Source organism: Dryobates pubescens, chromosome 8 (assembly GCF_014839835.1).
Source record: "Dryobates pubescens isolate bDryPub1 chromosome 8, bDryPub1.pri, whole genome shotgun sequence".
NCBI classification, from domain to species: Eukaryota; Metazoa; Chordata; class Aves; order Piciformes; family Picidae; genus Dryobates; species Dryobates pubescens.
Genome location: NC_071619.1, coordinates 28,463,966 through 28,485,887, shown reverse-complemented (window position 1 = coordinate 28,485,887; position 21,922 = coordinate 28,463,966). Strand labels below are relative to the sequence as shown.

The window sequence follows — 21,922 nt, the reverse complement described above, 5'->3', positions numbered from 1 at the left end:
CCTAACCAGCTGGATAGGGTAAAAATGGGACTAGCCAATGATGCAGCCCTCTACATCCCTCAGCTCTGAACACAGCTCTGTTCTCCCATGTGAGCCTCACTCCAACTACACACAAACTCCATCTGCAGTTTCATATGAAGCTGGATAAACAGCTTGGTACCACTGAACAGGAGAGATCCCTGTTGTCTTTACATGTGTCCCCTTCTGCAGCCCTAACTTCACAGTCCCATCGTTTCATGGCACAACTATTTCTGACACTCATCCGATCATACTGCAAGCTAGTAGTGGTATGAGCAAGACCTAACCATCAATGGGATCCTCTCAACCTTTGAGGTGAGCATGGTATGTCAAGCTGTCTCCTGACTTAGGAGTTGATCAGCACAATTTAAGTGAGGTGGCAAATCTTCCCCAATAATACCAGCTCTTTCCAATTACATAACAACCATCAGGTAACAGCAATGAAACAGTACATACAGCGAGCGATACAAAGCGCAGCACTGACCGCCACAGCTCAGCACAGCCTGCTCACCTGGTCCTGTCTGATGTCTACATCCTAGTCACACAGTTACCTACTTCAAAGCACTTCTGCTTGCCCCAGCTATCCTTTCTCTTATATAGCAGGCATGACAAACACCCACTGACTGGTTCAGCTGCCTATCATCTTGTGAAGGTTAACAAAAATACATATACATATGTATACCTATTTTATATGTATGCCTATTTTATATGTCTAAACTTAACCCTATCCTAGCCAAACCCAGGACAAACACGCCCAGCAGCATATCAACTGTCCAAGCCATCTCTAACCCACACTGCTTTGTAAGGCGACACGAGCGATGCTAAGGGTAAGCATCCATGTACACAGGCATCTTTCATATTTCTGGTTGACCAACCTGCACTTTCCCAAACACCAGCAAGCACGTGAAAGCACATTCCTTCAGCATGCAGCTCTTTCCAGCAAACTGACCATGACAGAAGCAAAGGACAGGATGGCATCCTTGCTGCCATCTTAGAAGAGTAACAAACAATGTATTGACAGCTGAGCCAAAATAACTTCACAATGTAACATTTTATGTGATCCAAGAACAGTATGAAAGTAAACAAATAACATTTAAAGAGCTCTTGTGTACAGACCCTGACTGCTTTTAAAAGGAAAACAAATTACACAAATGCCATTTTCAATAGCAGCTTGCCTAACGCACGGTTCAATTTAACAGGTAATAAAGATATTGTAAGCATGAACAAATTCTGCTTGGAGCTTTTAACATCCATGTTTTTCTTCAGAAAAAAAAAATAATAATCACCGCCTTCAGAGATTAAAATTTACTTTAATTCTTTATTTCTTGCTTCCTTCAAAGTAATCATGAAAATGACTCATCCTCATTAATTTTATGCAATTAAGCCCAGTATGCTCTTCCATTGTTTTGAACCTACACAGCTTTGATCTCCATTTTCCAAAACAAGAGAACTACAAAAGCAATCTCAAACATACCTTCCAGGTCAGACAAGTGCTTCCCCAGACACAAATGCATACATTAATGGCATAAATTATTGCATTCCTTTTACACAACTGTCAGTCACAAGCCTTTGTAAGTGTAGGCTCTGACTGCACAAAATATAAAGCTCTCCGAACAATGGCAAAAATGCTTTCTTAGCACTGTCTCCCACTTTCCTTCCTGGAACTGCCCAAAAGCCTTCTCACAAGACTGGGAGCCCCCAGAGCTGAGGGCAGCTGTTTCTTACGCAAGGATGGCCAGTACCAGCAGCACCTCTGTGAGCACCACGCCAGCACCACCACACTGCCTCATGACACACACTTCTTGAGTACGATCCAGCACACAGGAGTGGGACACACTTCCACCTCAGGAGCTAGCACAGGAGCAGCACGCTCTGACAGCTACACAATGCAGTGTCACAGAGAAAAAAAATGGAGGGTTCCTGTTGCATGCTGTAACAGGCACCTTACTAATTTCCAAAGCATTCTGATGACATTATGGCTACTGCTTTCCCCAAACAAAACCACAACAGGGTAAGATGTCAATCATTCTGCACTGTGGTGGACACCTATTACTCACCTCCACCAATCTAATACAAAGCAAGCTTTTCACTCAAGCTATTATACAGCAAAAGGACACAGCTTAACACTGGAAAGCACACTTGCAGAACATGAGAAGCATCTACATTCATTGTACTGTGCTTGACAAGTACAACTGTAATGAATACAAAGATCAATAAACTCCAACAATTTTTAATGCTTATTAAAAAGCATTACGCCTCCTGCCTTTGATACCAAGGTAGAACAGAGTAGGGCAAAGAGGGAAAGAGAGACCACATGATTCCATCCTCAAATCACGCTCACTGCTGCATTTCTTCCTGGTGTCATCAGTAAATTTCATGTCAAAGAACTAGACAAAGTAATAAAAGATTCAGGTACTGAGGTCTTCCGCCTTTGGAAGGCTGTAACTGAAAATAAGTACTACCTAGTTTAGCAAGTGCTTTACAAAGGAAAAGCATGAACCCTAACAAAAAAAGAAAAGATGACTGAATCTTTACATCACTCTTTTATTGCATTTATACAATCACAATATTAATTTATAATCAGAACACCACTGCAAAGTTAAGAAATACCCTAATTAGTACCTACCTGAGCACCAGATACAAGGAGTTTAAAAATAACAGTACACAAAAAAAAAGCAGAGCAGATAACCAAACCTCTATCTCCCAAATCCCAAGCCAGTACCACTGTCTTCTTTGGAGAGGCATGACTAAAATAGGCAAACATTTTAGGACTGGTATTTCACAACAACAAGAAGATGAGGTCAGAAAAGGCACTGCAGTAATAGAGCTGGGAGACAGGGAAATGAATCTAAAGCAAGATTTTGGAAGACTGGAAAGAAAAACTTAAAAGTGCTTTTTTGTTTCTATCAAGTATTTGAAAAGAGTTATTTAGTTATCTACTTTGAAAATTCAATTTATCAGTACAGATTCTACATATGCTTTATAGATACAACCCTCTGAGAAAGAACTAGCACCTACAGCTTGCACAAAAAGAATGGTAATGGATCTCTGTAAAGAATGTAACATTTCAGGTACTGTAAATTCATACAGTAAATTAATTATCCCACACAAACATTTCCAGAATTTGTCTACACAGGATGAGATGCTTCCAGCAGACTCAGGGCAGCTCTGCCCTGGCTCCCATGTGTACAGCTTCCAGCTACTTCAGTGCGGCACAGAGCTGGATCTAACATAACCTATCCCACACAGGGCTTGTTTGCTCAAGTTTGGTGATGAATTAACCACAGCCACCTGGCTCCCAACCAGCTCAAAGAACAAGCCGAATTTGCAACACTGCATTTAGACACAACTGAGAGTGTCTCATAATGAAATTGCTTACTCACCTCATTCACCCCACTTACTTCATCTAGTGGAATAAACTACTCACCCATATTGCTACACAAAAAGCATTCACACGGATGATTGAGGGCACTGCTTATTCACACCCAAGATTACTAAACTCCATCTTTTCCAGGTAATAGAATCTGTGCTTAATGAAGGTCAAAACAAAAGCGAACGCATCTTTGCTGACAGTGAAGCCAATGGCACCCACTACCCTGACTGTGCTCCACACAGTACATCTCGGATCCCTTTTATCATATGAAGAAAAATATTAATGGAACAAAAAGAGGTACATGACAGCAGGTACATTAATAGCAGGTACCTCACTGATAGATCTTTTGCAGGACTCTGGATCTCTAGTCAAGATAGCACTGTTTGTTCACACACAGGAAGCCAAACCTAAAGCCAGGCAGTGCACCACAGGCAATGCAGCCCAACAGCTCTACAGGAAACTTCAATCTAAAGCTTTGTTTCTGGGGGAACAGTGCATCCATTGCATGCTCACCACAGAACAATTCTAGTTTAAGCCTGTGCAATAAAATCTGGTGCACTAATCTCAGAATGTATTTCTGTTACTGACTACGTCAAAACATCACTCTTTGTAGGAATTGGCTTCTTCCTTCATGAAGCAAGGCAAGACAGAAGCAAGAAGACAACAGGAGCATTAAGAAAAACCCAAAACACACCAAGGGCTTATAGTCCCTGTCTCCTATGGAAAAAGAGACGTGATTTTTGTTAATAACAGTATTAATGAATAGATCTGAGTCTATTTGGGTTTTATTCTATCCATGAGTTTCCACATAATTCTAAATCCTATCAAAGTTTATGAAAGTAGGATGCCTAGTAGAAAGTCCATATTTACACCTAACTGGGTATCAGAAAATCTGCTCAGGAGCAAGTGGATGCAAATACTCCAAATACAAGGCAAAAAGCATCTGGCAGAACTTTCACCTTCCCAGTCAGCCGAAAGACACAAACCCACAGGAAACCAGACTTCATCAATTCCGGTACTCACGGAAATACCTGACTTCTATAAATGGTAACATTTTCCACATAACATTTACTGTGAGCCTCTTTAGCACTTCAGACTCAGTACCCTGCAAGGCATCTCCCCGCCCTACCCTAAACACTCACGTGCAGGCTACCCAAATATTTTTGCTTCCAAAGGTTATTTTCTTTTAAAATACATTAAATATTTCCTTTAAAAACCCATCTAGTCCTATTTATGTGACTGTTTGCTGGGTGGAACAAAGTTAGATGCTAAGATGGAAATACCGTAACAGCTGAGTATTTTAACTGGCAACACCCTTGTAATGACACGCCTGTGTGTCATATCAGCTGCAGACTCCCCAACCTTACAAATCTGACATCTTCTGGCTTGAAAAAGTAATTCAGCAGGTTTATCAGAATTTCACATGCACACACTCACGGGCGTTTTTGCTCTCAAAGTACACTAGAGTGCTGTATAAAGCATATATTCACAGGTTTGCAGCTTGTTCATCAAGAACTCAGCAGCCAACTCAGCAGCAAGTCAATATGCCATCCCTCCAAAACCAGACAAAACTTTTGTACCGTGCCATGTACCATTTACGTCACAGATTTTTCCACAGAATAAAAACCCAAAGTAAGAGATAATATACAGCTTTTAGCACTAGCATTTTATCTCTTTCCAGATAAAAATCAATAGCCTGATTAGCTGCACTGTCCCATCAACGCAGGTGTGCACTATTTATATAGATTAGCAGTGCTGTTCAAGGAACTTGTCCTAAACAAACACAAACTGTATAAACAAGGATGCTGCAATTCCTTATGCATCTAATACTTCTGGGCACCGATTTCCCAGCCAAGGCATGGCAACAGATACAAAGACTATGCTACTTTCCCCTTGATACAGATACCAGAAACAGGCACGTTCATTCACAATTTGAGTATTTCCTGAGAGATTGTTGCCACATTCTATAACCTGAACTTTGCCAAGCCTCACTTTGTTGCAGTTTCTAAATATAACGAGCGGGCAGGGGGCAGGCTGAGGGGAGAGCTGAGGTAACGCTGGATTCAGCAGTCCCGCAGATATCAGAGTCGTGATTAAAACATTTCTCCTAATTAAAAATGACCCACCCATGAGACTCAAAGAGACAGAAATCTGGACTAGTGCCAGTTCATACAATAACTATGTTTATTTGTCTTAATAAATATTTAAGAAACGTGACTTGTGGTATTTGATACAACCAAGCCCGTGGTTAAAAGGCCTCTCTCCCTGACATAAGCAAATACAGTCTATCCTCTTTATTTGTCCAACTTCTCTTCGACATTCAAGGCTAATCTAGTTTTAGGTCAGGAAAAGGACTGTGGTCTATCATTTTAAACAAACCATTGTAGTAAAACGTGAACAGGAAATTCCTAACTACACTGTTCAAAGAACAATGATTAAAAACAACAATGCTAGCTCACAAAGTACAAGCAGCTTACAACTTATCACCGCAGAGCTTGGGTGGAAAACAGTAATAACATTTCTTAAAAATTAAAATAAGACCTATCCACATATACACACAGAGTCACCTTGCTCAGCTTTTCTTTTCCCCTTACTGTTCCCCACTCCCCACTGGGGCTAGGGGTCCTTTGAACTTTGCCAAGGGAGAAACTTTCAGATCTGAAGGGGGAAGAGTGCAGTATATACAGCTCTGTCTGATACCTTGGAAATATCCGGCCTGCGGGAGTCGGCGCAGGCATGCCATTCATTCCACAACATATAAATGCCCTCTTTAGAGCCTCATCTAAGCAGCAGTTTCATTTGGATTTTGAGGCACAGGTCTGCCTTGTTTTTCAATAAGCTGCAAACTATTTTTACCATGACATTAAAAAACAAAAAACCAAAAACCACTTTTGAAAACCCACCAACCCCCAGCTTCTAAAAGCTGACAGCATACAGAGAGTATACAGGATGAGTAAAATGCAGATGTGAGGTGGGGGAAAACCCTCCTGTATGAGCATTGTACACATTTCCCTCTCCTAACATATAAAAAGAACACCCCCCAAAAACTAAACCCTCAAAAACCCAACAAAACTTATACATTTTAAATTCTACCAGGTACAGCATTTTAAAATGTTCAGAAATTCTTTAGCCAAAGCACTCTGACAACTCTTCGGAAATTATTGTCATCAAAGTCTGGACATCAAACTATCTTCACTAATGGGGAGAAAAAAACAGATGTATTCCTAATTTGAGACAGAAATTATAGTAAAGGAGAAATATTTTGCCTTTAATGTAACATAGTGGTGTTCCCACACTGCCTCAACGGCCTCTTAGTCTGTATAACCCCTCAGGAAAACATTTTTTTACTTCTTTACAGGAGACATATCCTAAAAATCTCTGGACACAAGTATATTAGCATTCAAATCTTCATCCACTTTTAGAAATAAGTCTCACACCACATACATAAAAGACCAAAAAGACAGAAAAATGAACACATTATCTTGAAAGAAGTGCATTTTAAAGAACACAATTCATGGATTAGAGGGAGGGGGGAGAATTTCCACAGCCAGGACACTATCCATAGTTTCGGGGTTTTCCTAATGGAACCAGCACACTGGGCACTGGACAATTTATTTTTTAAGAGGACAGAAAACTGGTTTATAAATGTTTCATAGATTCTGAATGTAACAAGAAGCAACTTACGGTTGTGATTAGGGCAAAAAATAAACATACTTTTATCAGCTGAGTTCAGAGAGAATAAAACAAATACCCAAAGAACAGTGTAGGCAGATGTTCATACATGCAAAACTCCAGTACACAATCCCACAAAGGAGATACTCCAGAAATGTATTACCCTATGTTTTAATGATACAATAATGCAGATATCTTTTGAAACAACAAAACTTTTGGTTTTATTTAAATTCTGAACCCTTTACATGTAAGGTATTGAGGGAAAAAACACGAGTGTCTTCTTTCACATACTGTTTCCAGAAGAATCAAGTCATTGCCAAAAAGCTTCACACAAGTCAGCAAACAGCAAAATCCAGAAAGCAAACTGAGTCCCGGTCGAGCAGTATCACCTTAGGGTTGCCTGGCAGAGACTGTGAAAGAGAACAGAGGATGTGGCTCACTCCTCACTGATATCTAGAGAATAGAATAGAATGGAATAGAATAGAATAGACCAGACCTTCAAGATCACCGCAACCAAACTACCATGCAACATCACCTAATCCACTAAACCATGTAACCAAGCACCCTATTGAGTCTCCTCCTGAACATCTCCAATGATGGTGACTCCACCACCTCCCCAGGCAGCCCATTCCAATGGGCAATCACTTCCTCTGTGTAGAATGTCCTCCTAACATCCATCCTAAACCTCCCCTGGTGCACCTTGAGGCTGTGTCCTCTTGTTCTGGTGCTGGTTGCCTAGGAGAAGAGACCAACATCCGTCTGTCTACAACCTCCCTTCAGGTAGCTGTAGAGAGCAGTAAGGTCTCCCCTGAGCCTCCTCTTCTCCAGGCTAAGCAACCCCAGCTCCCTCAGTCTCTCCTCATAGGGCTTGTGTTCCAAACCCCTCACCAAAATAAAACCCAGTAATCATTGCTCTTGCCAAAGGGATGATCTGAGCACCCATGGACAGATCTACAGGATTACTCCCAGAAGTAATTTACCCAGCACAATATTACAGCAGGCAGCAGCAGAAGTTTACTCTGTGCCTAGAAGCAGCTCTGCATACAGGGCACTTGGTGTTTCAGTGGAAGGGAGAAATTTCCCACAATCACTGGGGCTTTATCTAGTCTGTCAGATTTCCACAATATTGTGGCAAATTTTATGAACATTTGTTTAAAATGCAGACACACATACAGATATCTATATACCTTCACCCATATGAACCATCTGGTGTTTTGCATTTTAAGTAGTCATGGAAAGACACAGTTTAACCTGGTTTAGCACGAAAACAGGTTTACAGCTAAGCTCAATGAAATATTCAAGGATTCTTTTACACACCCTTGTGGGAAAACTCAAGACTCTTCTTCTAAGCACTTAACACACTCCTAGGAGAGAAGAAGCTGGGGCATCAAAATTTGTACCAAAATTTCCACATGCTCCTTCTGAAGATCTCGTAAAAATTAAGGTAGTTGGTAATTCTTTAAGACATACTTGAACCCCTATGAACAGATTCAGTACAAAGAACTGGGCAGTTCTGAGCCACATGCACAACCAATGACAGGAAACATTAACTTTTTCTCTTTTTTTAGGAGAAAAAACATTTACCAACAGAAGCAATGAGGTTGTAGCTGTAAGAAATCATTGATGGCAAGATGCCTGAAACTTCAGCTGATTAAATGGCATTGCACAAAACATTCACATACTCCCTCCTACATTCTTCTAAACAACTAGTTCTATTATATAATTGGCCCAACTAAGCAGCTACATTAAACAGAGAAGTGGAATTCAAATGGTTCAAATTAAGTAATGGTTGGACTCAAAGGGTTTTTTGAACTGAAACAATTTGGTTATGTTTTCTGTAGCTCATAATGGATAGTCATCAGGTTAATTGATGCTAGTCATCAATTATAGTGTTAGAGACTACTTAGATGTTACTAACGTTTCTCTATGCTCCAATAGCCATGAGAGTCATTAAAAGACTTTTTCCTCGAGTTTTGTGGCTAACTTCTGAAGTTTGAGGCTTTTTACCTATCTGCCATATTGTATCTTTAATACTGGGAGTTTCAGTCTTATACAAAAGATGTAATCTGGGGAAGCAGAAAATACAAGACTAACTTCTGAACACATGTAATACTTTCTCCATCTACTACTTACTGCAGTATTGGGGGGAAAAAAGAAACAACTCTCAATGGTAGTTTACTTTTTCCCCTGAAATTCTCTTTTATTCTGAAACTCTCTTTAAGCACGCACAGCATAGCTGTTCAAGTCAAGTAGCTTTGGACTGTATCCTCCTTTGAGAAGTGTGTCACAAATTGTTTATGCTATAGAATTAGATAATTATGCAGTACTTCAGCAGCCTTCCAAATATGGGTAAGCCACTCTTTCTAAGAATGCCTTCTGTGTGAAGGGTGTTTGAAAACTTTTTTAGCTGTTTAAACTGAAATCCAAGATTAAATAAATCAGTGCTTAAATACTATGCATTTTCAGCTTTGATATCAAACTTGCATCTTGCTGCAAAGAATACTAATCACTGTGTGTGAAAGCGTTTCAGCCTAAGTACAATATAAATCAAAACTGTTTCAACAAGATTCTCCATAGATATTTCATTTTGAAAATAACTCTTTCAGAAAGCTATGAAAGATAGCCTTTGATTCTCTGTTGCTGGTTCAAGGGTGTTGATATCACTGTACTTTATGTTTGTCCCACTGCCAATTAAATACACTGAAATAGTAAAGTCTTTGAACACAAAAACAAAATTTTGAAAGTTGCTCCGGTTTTTTATATTTACCAATTCAACCATTGGAGGCAATCAGCTCCTTCAGCCCAAAGAGCTAACAGTAGAGCACAGAATCGCCTCAATGCTGCAAAAGACACTGAGACCACCATGCTCATCGCTGGACAGAAGAGCCTTTCCTACTCCAGCAAACAGCCACAAAAAGGCAGAGAGACAAACTGAAAAATACTCCCACTTACTGGATCATGCAACGTATCTAGAGCAAGCCTCACCAGGAGGCTAGCTGCATTAAGTGGCTGTCTCAAATGATTCAAAGGGCCATTAAAAGTGTCAGATCATGTCTCACCATGCTTTCAGCACACCCTAATTGTACTAAGTCCAGATTAATTTTCCTATCTGGAACAGAATCAAGAAATTATCAAGACCCTTGTGGCATGGCAGAACAAAGCCTGCATCCCTGTTCCCTTGCCATTAATGACTAGTTAAGAACTGTGGGATTTACCTCCACTAAACAGGCTTGGGATTGGTAGCAAGGCGAAAAATCAAGAGTCCCTGTTCCTTTCCATCAGCAAAGATGTTCATCTACTTCAAATACTGTAACTTTCTTCTCTACAACCTGGCAATTTCAACTTTGACACACTCAAGTCCCTTAAAAAAGCTTTCTCAATCACGCTGCCACAATGTTTTTGTTGAGTTACAGCTCCAAACACTGGAGACAAAGCTACCTTCTAAGCAACCCCAGTAGCTGCTCTGTCAGTTTTTTGTTACTACCTGAACATGCCTTTTCACATTCCACCCTTCCCTATTTACATCCTACACTTCCACACCAAACCTAGATCCTCCTTGGAGGCGCTACACTATCAAAAATCTGTCCCCACATGTAGCTCATCAAGTTCCCTCTGACACACAACTCCAAAGTACTGCACTGCCACTGTCTTCCCACAGACACTTACCTGGTCCTTGCTCCAGTTCACTTAAACACTAACTTCAATCCCTGCCAGGAATGGCAATGCTCACCACTGATTTTTTCTCACCACCAAACCTTTCGCATGAGGGCTTCCAAGCTACCACCAATATCCCAAACTCTGTCCCCAAACTGGTTCTGCTGCTTGTAACTCTCTCACTTCTTAATAGCCACTCCAATGCTGCTACTCATCTGAAAAACTGACTCTGATACCTACTTACTTGAATTTTGTTGGCATTTATACATCTATCTTATACCTGAAAAAAAAAAGAATCCTTCCTTTTACACATAACATGAAGCTTGTCTAGAGATATGTTGCTTTACTATGGGTGTATTTAGAAACCAGTAGTCAAGACCACTCACAAAAAGATTTACTCAGAGAAGGTTTTAAACAAACTCATCACTTTTGCCTAAGCCAATTCCTCCTTGAATTAAACTTAATTGACATAAGTCACTTACATACCCATTTGTCATGGAGGTTAAGTCATCTTAGGGAACTAAACTGGCAGAAAGCTACCCTCTCCAAAACCAGGCAAATTAAATGATGCATAGGGTTGGGGTTTTTTCCTAATTTGTCTAACTATAAAGTCAAATAAGCACCAGTAGCAGTGTAAGAGAAGGGGAAGACCATGTGGCTGATAATGACACTACTGCCTTTGGCAGCAGCTAACCAGTAGCTCAAGGGTGCTGTATTGCAAAACCTTGCTGAGCATGCACTACTCTGCAGTGGCAGAGAGGTAGGAAAAGCACCTAAAGCATGTTCTCTTTAATCAGCTTCTTTCAACCAGAAACAAGATGAAGACTAACTAAAAGCTGGGATAATGGCAGGTTTAGCAGTGAATGTGAACTGTCACATCTGCAGCAGATAAGGTACTCAGGAAAGTCTATTTTCAACCTTAAGCAGAAAAAGTATTGGTTGTATTTTGCTTCATCACATTATCAACTAAGTACTTCTGTTTGGCCTCACATACAGACTCACAAAGCTCTGACCTATGGTAACCAACACAAAATTATAAACCCACATTACCTTTAGCAGGCACCACTGTGAAGCCTGTCAACAAGACCTTCCTATCGATCAGTTTCTGTTGTTCTTTGGTTTATTGCCTACAAGTCATTTGTTCTTATGTTTGCACAGTGCTGTCACTATATTTACATTCACTAAAAACACTTAAGTTGTTATCTCTCAAACTAAACTTATCACTAGAATCCAGTCCTAAACACAATTTCTTTTCTCTAGATAATAGAGCTTCATGCCCAGCCCTAGGTTTGTGACATTTCCAGTCTTGCATTCTCACATGTGCAGACTACAGGTCTTGAAAAACAGACACTTCCCCACACACCTCTGAGCAGATACGTTAATGCCAATACCCAATTTTCTCTTAGCAATGCTCAGTGCTGTTCAATGACAGTAAGTGCAGCTATTGTGACAATAAACTGACTGGGATACAGGTTGATTTATGCTTACAAAAAATAGGAAAGTATCTTCTGTGACAGTTTTGAGCACTGACAACATCCACAACAGATCACTCTTTCTCAGTCTGTAAGATCCAGGTCACATGTAAGGCAGTCAAGAGCATCTCACAGAACCCTTGAAGGAAAAGCCCATGCTCCCACAACATCTGCCATTGCATTGCTGCAACATGCTGCTCACAAGTGCTAATTTAGTCCTTTCTAGACTGCACAGAGATACAATAAGGCAGGTGTCTGCATTCCTCTTCTAATTACTGAAAATACTTTTATTTAGAGGTGAATACTACAAATGCACACACACACAAAAAGTCCCTTCACCTTTAAAAAAAACACTGAGAGGCTTGACAACATTTTTTGGTTAGTGAGGTTGCCATGACTCAATAGCAGTTTTATGCTTTAGCACACGTGCGTTCTACCCTGCAGTTCGATGCTACCTAAGCCAGGCTTTCGAAGCATTTGTATTTTAACCAGAAAAACTCAATTCAATAAATCCAGATTCACTTCTTTCACCTTTAGGAAGAAGCAGTGGATGCCTCCTGCATCTGCTTTCTGAGATACTTTAAAAATACTATGAACATTAATAACCTTCAACAACTGGAGGTGTAGCACTCATTTTTAACTGAATTACAAGAAAATGTGAATCCTCATTTCATAGAGCTATTGCTTTTTCCCATAAATCCAATAAGAAATTACAGGCCACCGTTAAAAAAATATTTAAACCAGAGCTGAGAACAAGGGGGGCAAAAAATGCTGCAATAATTTGCAATTATTTACCATAAACCAGCTGATTGACATCTACTTGCTATCAGAATCGATCAAACACAAGACTCAGCTTGAAAAACATACCAAACACCAACATCAATGCCAGGACACTTGTTGCCTACATTCATTCTCAAAACAAACATTTTCAAGGAATTCAGCCACAATATAAGGTTAAGTATCTGCCTGTTTGAAGACCTACTGGCGAGGACAGAGGATCCCTCCTGAAAGGCACTGAAGTAGATTTATGATGGCATATACATATACAAAGCTTTCAAAACAAGTGTCAGTTACAGTATGCCTTTTATAATACTTCCAAATTATTCAGAACAAGAACTAAAGCACAAATCTGTGCAGACTGCCCAGGGAGGCTCAGGGCAATGCAGCCTTTTCTCAGCAGCATGTGCTGCAGCATGTATTCTCAGTCACATGCCAGAAGAGCAGTCACACAGCTGCAGAGCTTTCCCATCCACACTGTGGCTGCATCCAGGCTTGACATTTGCAAAGAAAATTCAAAACATCTGGAATCAAGCACTACTTCATATGCTATGCTTTTAATATAGATTCCATCAAGTCCATTGTATTTATTGCTAACTTAAGGTAATCAAGGTCTAAACTACAGTGACCCAGATGCTTTAAATAATGGGATGAACTGGTTTTCTTCCTCACTATGTTAAGAGCAACAACCAGATAGGGAAGCTCTCTACTTTCTAATGAAGGAATGGATGCTCTACCAATCCTTATGAGATATATTTAGCTATATATAAGTTTTATATAGATCAAATGATACATCATGCAACAGAGCCAGTAAAAATAGAAGGTTATGGACAATGAACTTAAAATGATAGGTAACTTAAATCAGACTAAAAAAAAAAATTAACTAGATAATTTCAACTACAGAACCTAAGCAGACTGGAAAAAAAAAACACCACATTTTGATATTTAACATCTCTTACTATTAAAAACTTAGGCAGAAGTTGAAACCAGAAATATGCTATCAGGTATTATTACAAATCTACTAAACAAAACAGCTCTAAAGCCTCCAGTATAATCCCTTTTTCTGAGCAGTACACAAACTATTTCTTAAACACCTCTTCAAGTGAATAAATCTTGTTCTCATGGGCAAACATATTTGCCAGATCCAAACTCTTTCAATGCATTTTACCCCCTTTCAACCATCTCTTGCAAGTATAGCACTGACAACCTAGAAAGCCAATTTATAGAAGCACAAATTAGTACTTCAGTAGTTTCTGGTCCCCTTTAAACAGCATCCAAGCACCACTTGCAAAAATACATTTTTGCACCACGTAGATGACCTTTTATGTTTTAAATTATTTGACTGATACAGTCTGTTAAAGCAAGTGATTTACATCTGCCCAGTCATCATAATGTTTTCAGAGGGAATATTAAGATCAACAATTGCTTTGTTTCTTCCCATTCCACAAACAGCATTAGTTCAAAACAAAACTGTGTGTTAAAACAGCTGATAACCAAAATATAGCAGAAAAAGTAGACACAAAAAATCTGAAAACATGCATGAACCTGAAGGAAACTTTCAAAAAAGGCAAAGGTACCAACCACTCCGTTGCCTTCACCTTTCTGATGCTTTGGAGTAAAAGTGTTTGAATACTGAATGACACTAATCGAGACTCAGCGTGAAGGTTTAAGCCAAGTCCAGAAAAATGCTATTTGTGAAAAATCTTGATTTAAATCCTGCTTCTAATTGCCTTGACAAAAAGCCCACTGCCTTTCTAAACATTTGATGCATTGGTGCACCAAAAGGTCCTTTCCACTCACCAGAGAGGGGAACATCTTCCAATTTTGGCAGAAAATTTTAGAAGCAATTCTCATTGCCTCACAACCCTCTGGTCTGGCCTCAGAGCTGCTGCTCTCCATGTATCAAATAAGGCAAGAAAACATGAAAAAGTAGTTTGTCACTAAAAATCCTCTTAATACAACACAGTAAGTAGCTAAGCAACTTCAGTCTCAAGTGTCCAAGCTTTGAATCTCTGTCATGAATATTCTCCTGATTTAAGCTTCTTACTTGCAATTTCCCCTTCCTTTACAAAATCAAACTGGGGAAAAAGAAATTGCATCATCCAGCACCACACTGGCACGTGACTTTGAATACCTCACTCTGCCACTTGCCACAGCAGAGGAAACAATAGCAGTAATGGACTGTCTTTGCCCTACCCCACAGAGAGAAGAGGCAAAACAGGCCTAATTTGCTAAAAGCAAATACAACTATGAGAATGAGGAGTCCTGAAATCATCCCACAAAAAAAAAAAAAAAAAAAAAAAAAAGCAGCCCTCACTTCTGGGGTTTTCTGCCCACTTTCTCAAGCTGACTCCTTGTTTCACACCCATTAGCTTTTCCTGCTTATTTCCAGTTTCTACAACCCTGATTTTTCATCAATCTCCTTGTCCTCACAGATCTTACACTTCCTGACCTTCATTATCCTATTTTATACATAGTTCTTACATTTCACATCTCCCCTTCTTCACCTAGACTTTGCATGCTGCCTCGCATGCATATTTTCTAACTCTGAAGATTCCTCATCCAAACTCAGTGCACTCTTTTCCCTCAGGGTTCCCTGTACAACCAAGAAAAGAGCTGACACCCTCACACCCTGCACCCTCACTGGACCGGTTTCTTCTTACCTGTTTTTCCCTGTCCTACTGGTTTTCAGTCCAGTTCCCCTACTTTTTTCTTCCCAGGCTTAAGGTGCCATCCCTTCCTTCTCCCTATCCCCAACTCTTGATTGCCTTGCTGTCCACAACCTACTGAAATTTTGCCCCTTCTCTCTATTTCCAATGTCAATCCCCACTTGTTGCCATACTCCTTGCAACCTACCTTCTCTACAGGACCAGGGTTTTACTCTTGTACTCAAATTAAGCAGCTTTTAGGTCTCATGCTGATGAGGACACAGGACAGAAAAACTCCCTGATTTCAATTAACACACCATCAGTCCAGCTTGCAGGAAGTTTCTGCAAATGCAGCTGCTAAAACCTAAGTCTTTACCCAGCCCACAGTGATTTTTCAGTGCCTCCCGAGCTCACCCAAATAGACAATTTCTCCATGCAAAACCACTGATACAAGTTTAAAATCCTGACTCGTAAGATTGTTTCACTCTTCAAACAAACATACAATTCACAATGAGAAGCTGAAGGAAACAGGCCCTCTCCTTTAGCATTTGTCAGCAAAAAAAATACTACTGGGTTTTATCTGTAGTTTCCACATGTAAGAAATCCAACAAGACTCACTAGCTTTTTGGAAAGCTTTTGCCAAACTCAACATTTTATCTAAAATCTAATCACCTGAAAAGGCAGTCTGGTACCAAACACCAACAGACAGCAACAGTAAGATCCTTGGTGCCACGAGGATCTGCGATATCAACCACAAACATAGGCAGTGTTTTATAAGATCATTTACAATCCCCACTTATTGACCAGAACCTCAATATAGCAAGTACTATGCAAACAAGATAAAAAAGCTGCCTTGAAGAACTTGCAACCTATTAAGATAAGACTATTACTGCAACCTGAAGACCTGTGTTGCTCCCAGGATCAACCATTCACAATCCACTTATTATGCGCAATCCACACAGATCAATATACTATCTTCCCCATCCTACACACCAGTTTGATACCAAAGATGCTTCTCAAATGACTCATCTTCTTACTCTTCTACTGTTCTCCCTCTTTTTTTCTTAATTTATTCAACTTTTTCTTAGCATAGAAAATCTTAAGGTATCCAATTCTGAGTCCTTTATCCCCTCTCATTCTGGTTGTGGGGGGGGGTTTTTTGACCCTCCTCCCTTGCCTTCGTCACCTTCTCTTTCCCAAACTCTGAAATCCTTTACTGACTCAACCTCTCCAAACCAGTATTTCCTTCTTCTCTTGGCTTCAATGGGGAAAATGCTGGGGAGGTGGATTATGTGCTTTTCAGTTTGAGTTTTTTAAATCATAATTGCTTCAAGTTAAATTCACAGCCAAACAACACAAAATGCTGAGAAATCTCAGGAGGGATGCTGAAAAGAAAAAGCACGTGCCAGCTGCAGGAAAAGAGAAGCCTGTGGGGATGCCCATGAGACTTACTGCCCACAGGAAAGCTTGGAGGTGCTGATTGTCAGAGCCCTGATCAAATCCAGCATGGCCTGTGGTCCCATAGTTTTACACAGTTCCTCCTCAAACACAGAAATGGTGATCCCTGACACTCTATACCCAACTCAAAATGCTGAGATAGATATGAAACAAGTAGGCTATTCTGCTCTCCACATTCTCAACTTGTTTTTACAGAAATACAGCTACAGTACCATTTCCATGCTGCACCAACCTTTCTTTCCCAAACCGAGCAAGAACACAACTAACTCGATCCTTTCCTACTTCACTGCTGCCCACGGGAATCTGAATAGCTGCAATGAAAACCTGGTCACTTCCCACTATGCAGAAGAACAAAGACAACTCACTGATGTAACAGTAGTAATCTATTCTCAGAGATGAACTCTACAATCATAAAACTAGTTCCTGCTACCTATAATCTGCAGAAACTATTGATACGTGCTCATGAAAGTGTCTCATTTCTATCTGCTCAAAATGAATGCCTCAATCTCTGCTCTACAGCCTGTTCTTACCCAATGAAAAACAAAATAATCTAAGTTTAAACACTGATGTGAAATATCTGGAGACACTTTCAAGCATTGAGTGGCATTTCAATTATTTCTCAAAAATATAAAGTCATAATTTTAGCAATACTACCTACATTGAATGGTAATGGAGTTTAAACACAGTAGTACATGGCTAAATCCTTTTTTATATTGTCTATATGCAAGAGGAAACCACATACCCTCTTAAATTTAATGGAAAGGATGACAGACGAGCCACAGACACAGTTATGCCATTGATTACCTTTAAAACAGCGTATTACAAGTAAGCTAACAACATGTGTATGCATTTTAATGTAGAAAAATGTGATCTCTAAAGCATATCAACCAATATTTAATGCCTCAACAAAAGAAAAATAAATATGTGCGTGCATAAGTATGTCTCAATGATGAAACAAAAAGATCTTCATCTGGTAGGTAAATATTTAGGCTATTTAAACAGTTATGTATCATTGTGCAAGACGGCAGAAATTGCTCAAATTACTAGTCTTTAACCCAGACTGTGCTTGAATGTTTCTGTGGCCTGCTTAACATTCCAGGCATACTTCTGGCAAGGTAGCTCTGGCTGAGGTTCAAACTGTCCTTGTCCAACTTTCACTTAGTATTAAAACATTGTTTAATATAGAAAAGTATACACAGAGACATATGTTTCTTATTTCGCAGACACCTAGAATACTGACACTTGTGTTCGCTAACTCCGCGTGGAAATTTTTAGGCGACCGCTTTCAAGCGAGATTGCATTTACCGAGCGGCACCCGCTACAGAGAGTCCACGCTTCCACCAGCTTTAAACTGTAACGCTTAAATGTCGCTTATAATGCAATTCTACTAAAAAAGCATAAAATCTGCCTGTGTTTTTTCACCCTAATTAAAAGGAAAAGGCCTAACCCGATCTCACCACGCACTGCCAGGCCTGGGAGCCGTGACAACGCTGTCCCGAAACAACGCAGCAGTCGGGTGATTTGCAGCAGACGGCGTATTTGTCAAATTAACTGCAGGAATTTACCGGTTTGCTTACCTCCACGCAGCGTTATCTTTTATGAGGAGGTAATCTACCAAATTACTTCAGCATGCCTCCAGCCTGCTGCTGCCAATTAGTTCAGCCCCGCTAATAAATCAGGATGGCCAGGCCACTCAGTTGCAGCCGTGCTAGCCCAGTAATTGAGGAGCATAAACAGGAGAGCCAGTACGTTCCTGCCCTCCATCTCCCTTCCAAAGGGACAACACTTGGTTTGAGCATCCACCACGAAAAGGGTTGAAAAACCAAACAAAACGAAACACCGCCTAACCTCCAATTTTTCTTGATTTAATATTTATACTGACGGCAAATTAGGCAGCTGCTGGGGTAAGGGCTCGGCCCCTCGGGTTTTCACATGCACAGGACGAAAAGGGTCGACGTGACAGGCCCCCCCCTATCCTGGCTCGCCTTCGCTTCAAGGCGAAGGGAGGCGAGGCGGAGCGCCCAGCCGGCAGAGGCACCGGCGGTCCCGCCGCCCACACCCTCCCGCGGCCACGAACGGGGGAAGGAAAATGTCGCCGATGGGCCTGGTCCCGCTGCCGAGAGGGCGAGGAAAGGGGACAGGGAAGGCCTCGGCTTCTCCGTCCCCTTCTCTCCTCATCCTCTCCCCCGCTGCGACAAAGTTGGCGCCCGGCAGGGTGAACCAGGGTCGGGTCTTCCTTCCCTCGGGTCCTCCCTCGTCCGCCGGAGCCTTCGGTGTCTTACCTGTCCCGGGGATCGATCCACGAGGTCTGTCGAGTGTTATGGTCGATGTAGAAGACTCGCCCGTCGAAGTCCCTCGCTTCCTCCCAGCCGGCGGGCAGTGGGAGTTCCGAGCTCTCCCGGCCCCGCTGCCCGCCCGCCGGCGGCCCGCCGCCCTGTCCCGCCGCCACTTGTTGCTGCCGTCGCCGTCGCCCACCGCTCAACCACGGCATGGCCGCTCCGCTGCCGGGCCGTCGCCGCCGCCCAGCTCCGGCCGAAACCCGCTCCCCGCCCGCCGCCGGGGCAGCTCCTGTCCCGCCCGGGCCGCGGCCGCCCGCCGCCGCCTCTTCCTCCTCTTCCTCCTCCAGAACTAACAGGCGGCCCCGCAGGGAGCGGGACTCGGGCGGCTTCGGTTGTGCCGCGCCGAGCTCATCCTCCCCCGCGCCAGCCCCGCTCCGCGCCGGGACCAGCCCCGCCGCGCTTCCTAACCCCGCCCGGGTCCTGCCCCGCGCCGCCGCGGCTCCCAGTCCCCGAGCTCGGCCCGCCGGCCCGAGCGCCTCCGCCCCGCCGCTCAGCAGCGCCCCGCCGTCGCCTCCCCCCGGTCCTGCCCGGCGCCTGCCCCGGCCATCTTCCCTCCCTCCTTCCGACAGGGCCCGGCCCCCGCCTCCTCCCCGCCTGGCTGTTCCCACGCCGCGGAGGGCCGGTCCGGGGTGGGAGGACCCTCCCGCGCTGGCTTCTTCCCCTGGCCGAGCTCGGTGTGCGAGGCAGAAGGGAAGCGGCAGAGGCCGGGCCGGCGGCCGCGCCCCGCGCCGCGGAAGCCGGGCTCAAACCCAGACACGTCGCCGATGGAGAGAGGCGGTAGCCCTCCCGACTGGGCTTGGGCCGGGGAAAAGTCTGAGGCCCCTCCGGCTCCCGTCCTGTCCCGCCCCGCCCCAAGGCCTGTGCTCTGTCGCGGCCCGTTGGGGAGGGAGGCAGGCGGCGAAGGAAAAGTGGAGCGATGCCAGGCCCTCGCCGGGTCACGCATCCCGTGGTGCGCACTCGAAAAGCCTCGGAGGTGCTAGGGCAAGCTCGATAGGCACGGAGGCGTGAGAAGGGGCAGGGGTTAACTGCAGAGCCGCTAAAAGTGGTGGAAGAGAGGTGCTGCGCACCACGCAACAACTTGAGTAACGGATGGTGGAGAATTGTATGTCTGACTCACTTGACATCTCAGTCGGGTCCCTCAGTCTCATCCGGTAGAGCAGAAAGCAGCTGTGTCTTAATTGACCTGAGCCTGCTGGAGATCACGACACAGAAGAGAAAAAGTTAGCCTGTGGTATGCCGTGCCTTTCCAGGATGCTGACTCCAACTAAAACTTTGAAAATCTGGAAATACAGAGTTCAGGTAACATCTAAGCTTCTGAAAACTAGGAAAGGGTTAGCAGTGTGTTCTTGAACATCTTTTAACTCAGCCCCCTAAAATGTGCAACACGCTGCCAGGGAGTATATTACAATTCCACTTACGTTCCACTTGCATTCACTGTTTTAAGTTCTAACTCTGTGAACATTAATTGTTGCAATGCAGTTATAAATGCAGAAAATTAAGAGACTTCTGTTTGTAACGTCTTAGGCCTATCTCTCCCTTCCTCTTTTTATTCTCTCCTAAACCATGAGTTACCAAACAGCAAAGCAGTGCATGAGAGAGGCAGTATAAATCATAGCACAGATCAGGCCTTTAACCTGTTTTCTAAGCTATTTCAATAGTGCTAGGCTGAAGTCTTCTTGCAAAGGCTATTGTCAGCAGTGAGGTGTGATAATAGGTGGGTGTAGTGATCAAAGCACTGTATGAAGCTCTGAGGGCAGTAATGAAGTAGAGTTAAAAAGCAGTAAAGATGTAAAATTCATCATATGTTAGGTTGTACATCTGATCTTCAAAAGCACAACAGATTACGTTGTGTGGTTTTATCGGCTCATCCCAACAGAGAGCTTGCTTCAGTAAACACCAGGTTGTTAGACTGTCTTGTGGTCCCAAGAGTTCAGCAGTATGTCAGGAGCAAGGTGCTGATTGTGTGTTACAGATATTTTTGAGGCATATTTCAAAGACAGCAGAGTTAAGACACTATACAAACTCTCTATTTTTCACTTGTTGCAATTTATTTTAAGTATGTCTCCCAGATGTTCAGAGGTTTTATTTAGCAGAAGTAGTCCTTTTCAAATGGCTCAGGTTTATATTAAGAACATTTGGGGGCATTAGATCTTCTTGTTATTAAAAAAAAAGCCAAAACTATCCTCTGTGTGCCACCATTTCTTTTAATGGCATTGCAGCAATTAGCACAGTGTCTGCATAGCACCATGCCAAGACACTGGACTAGTTCATAATACCTGGAAATAGTAGAGCCAGGTTGCTATAATAATCCATCAGGACTGATTAGTCCTGATAATCATATGTGCAGCATCGCCCTCCAACATACTCTGGTTCTTCCTCATCAGTCCCTGGAGGGTCTGATGCTTCAGTGGGTCAAGGGAGGGTCAAGTTTCAGCGAAGGACCTGTCAATGGAGGTTGCAGAGTGTGAGACTAACCACAGTGGTAACAAAACGATTTCAAATGTGAGTGGG

At 42.5% G+C, this 21,922-nt stretch overlaps 1 protein-coding gene across 1 annotated transcript in view; it reads right to left on the bottom strand.

Moving 5' to 3' along the window:
• Positions 1 to 20,788, bottom strand: part of WWC3 (WWC family member 3) — a 91,407-nt gene extending 70,619 nt beyond the window's left edge. The window contains 2 exon segments of the mRNA XM_054163460.1: positions 19,355 to 20,172; positions 20,175 to 20,788. Of these exon segments, the coding sequence (XP_054019435.1) occupies positions 19,355 to 20,172; positions 20,175 to 20,354 (998 nt within the window). The 5' untranslated portion in view covers positions 20,355 to 20,788.
• Between the last annotated feature and the right edge of the window lie 1,134 nt (positions 20,789 to 21,922).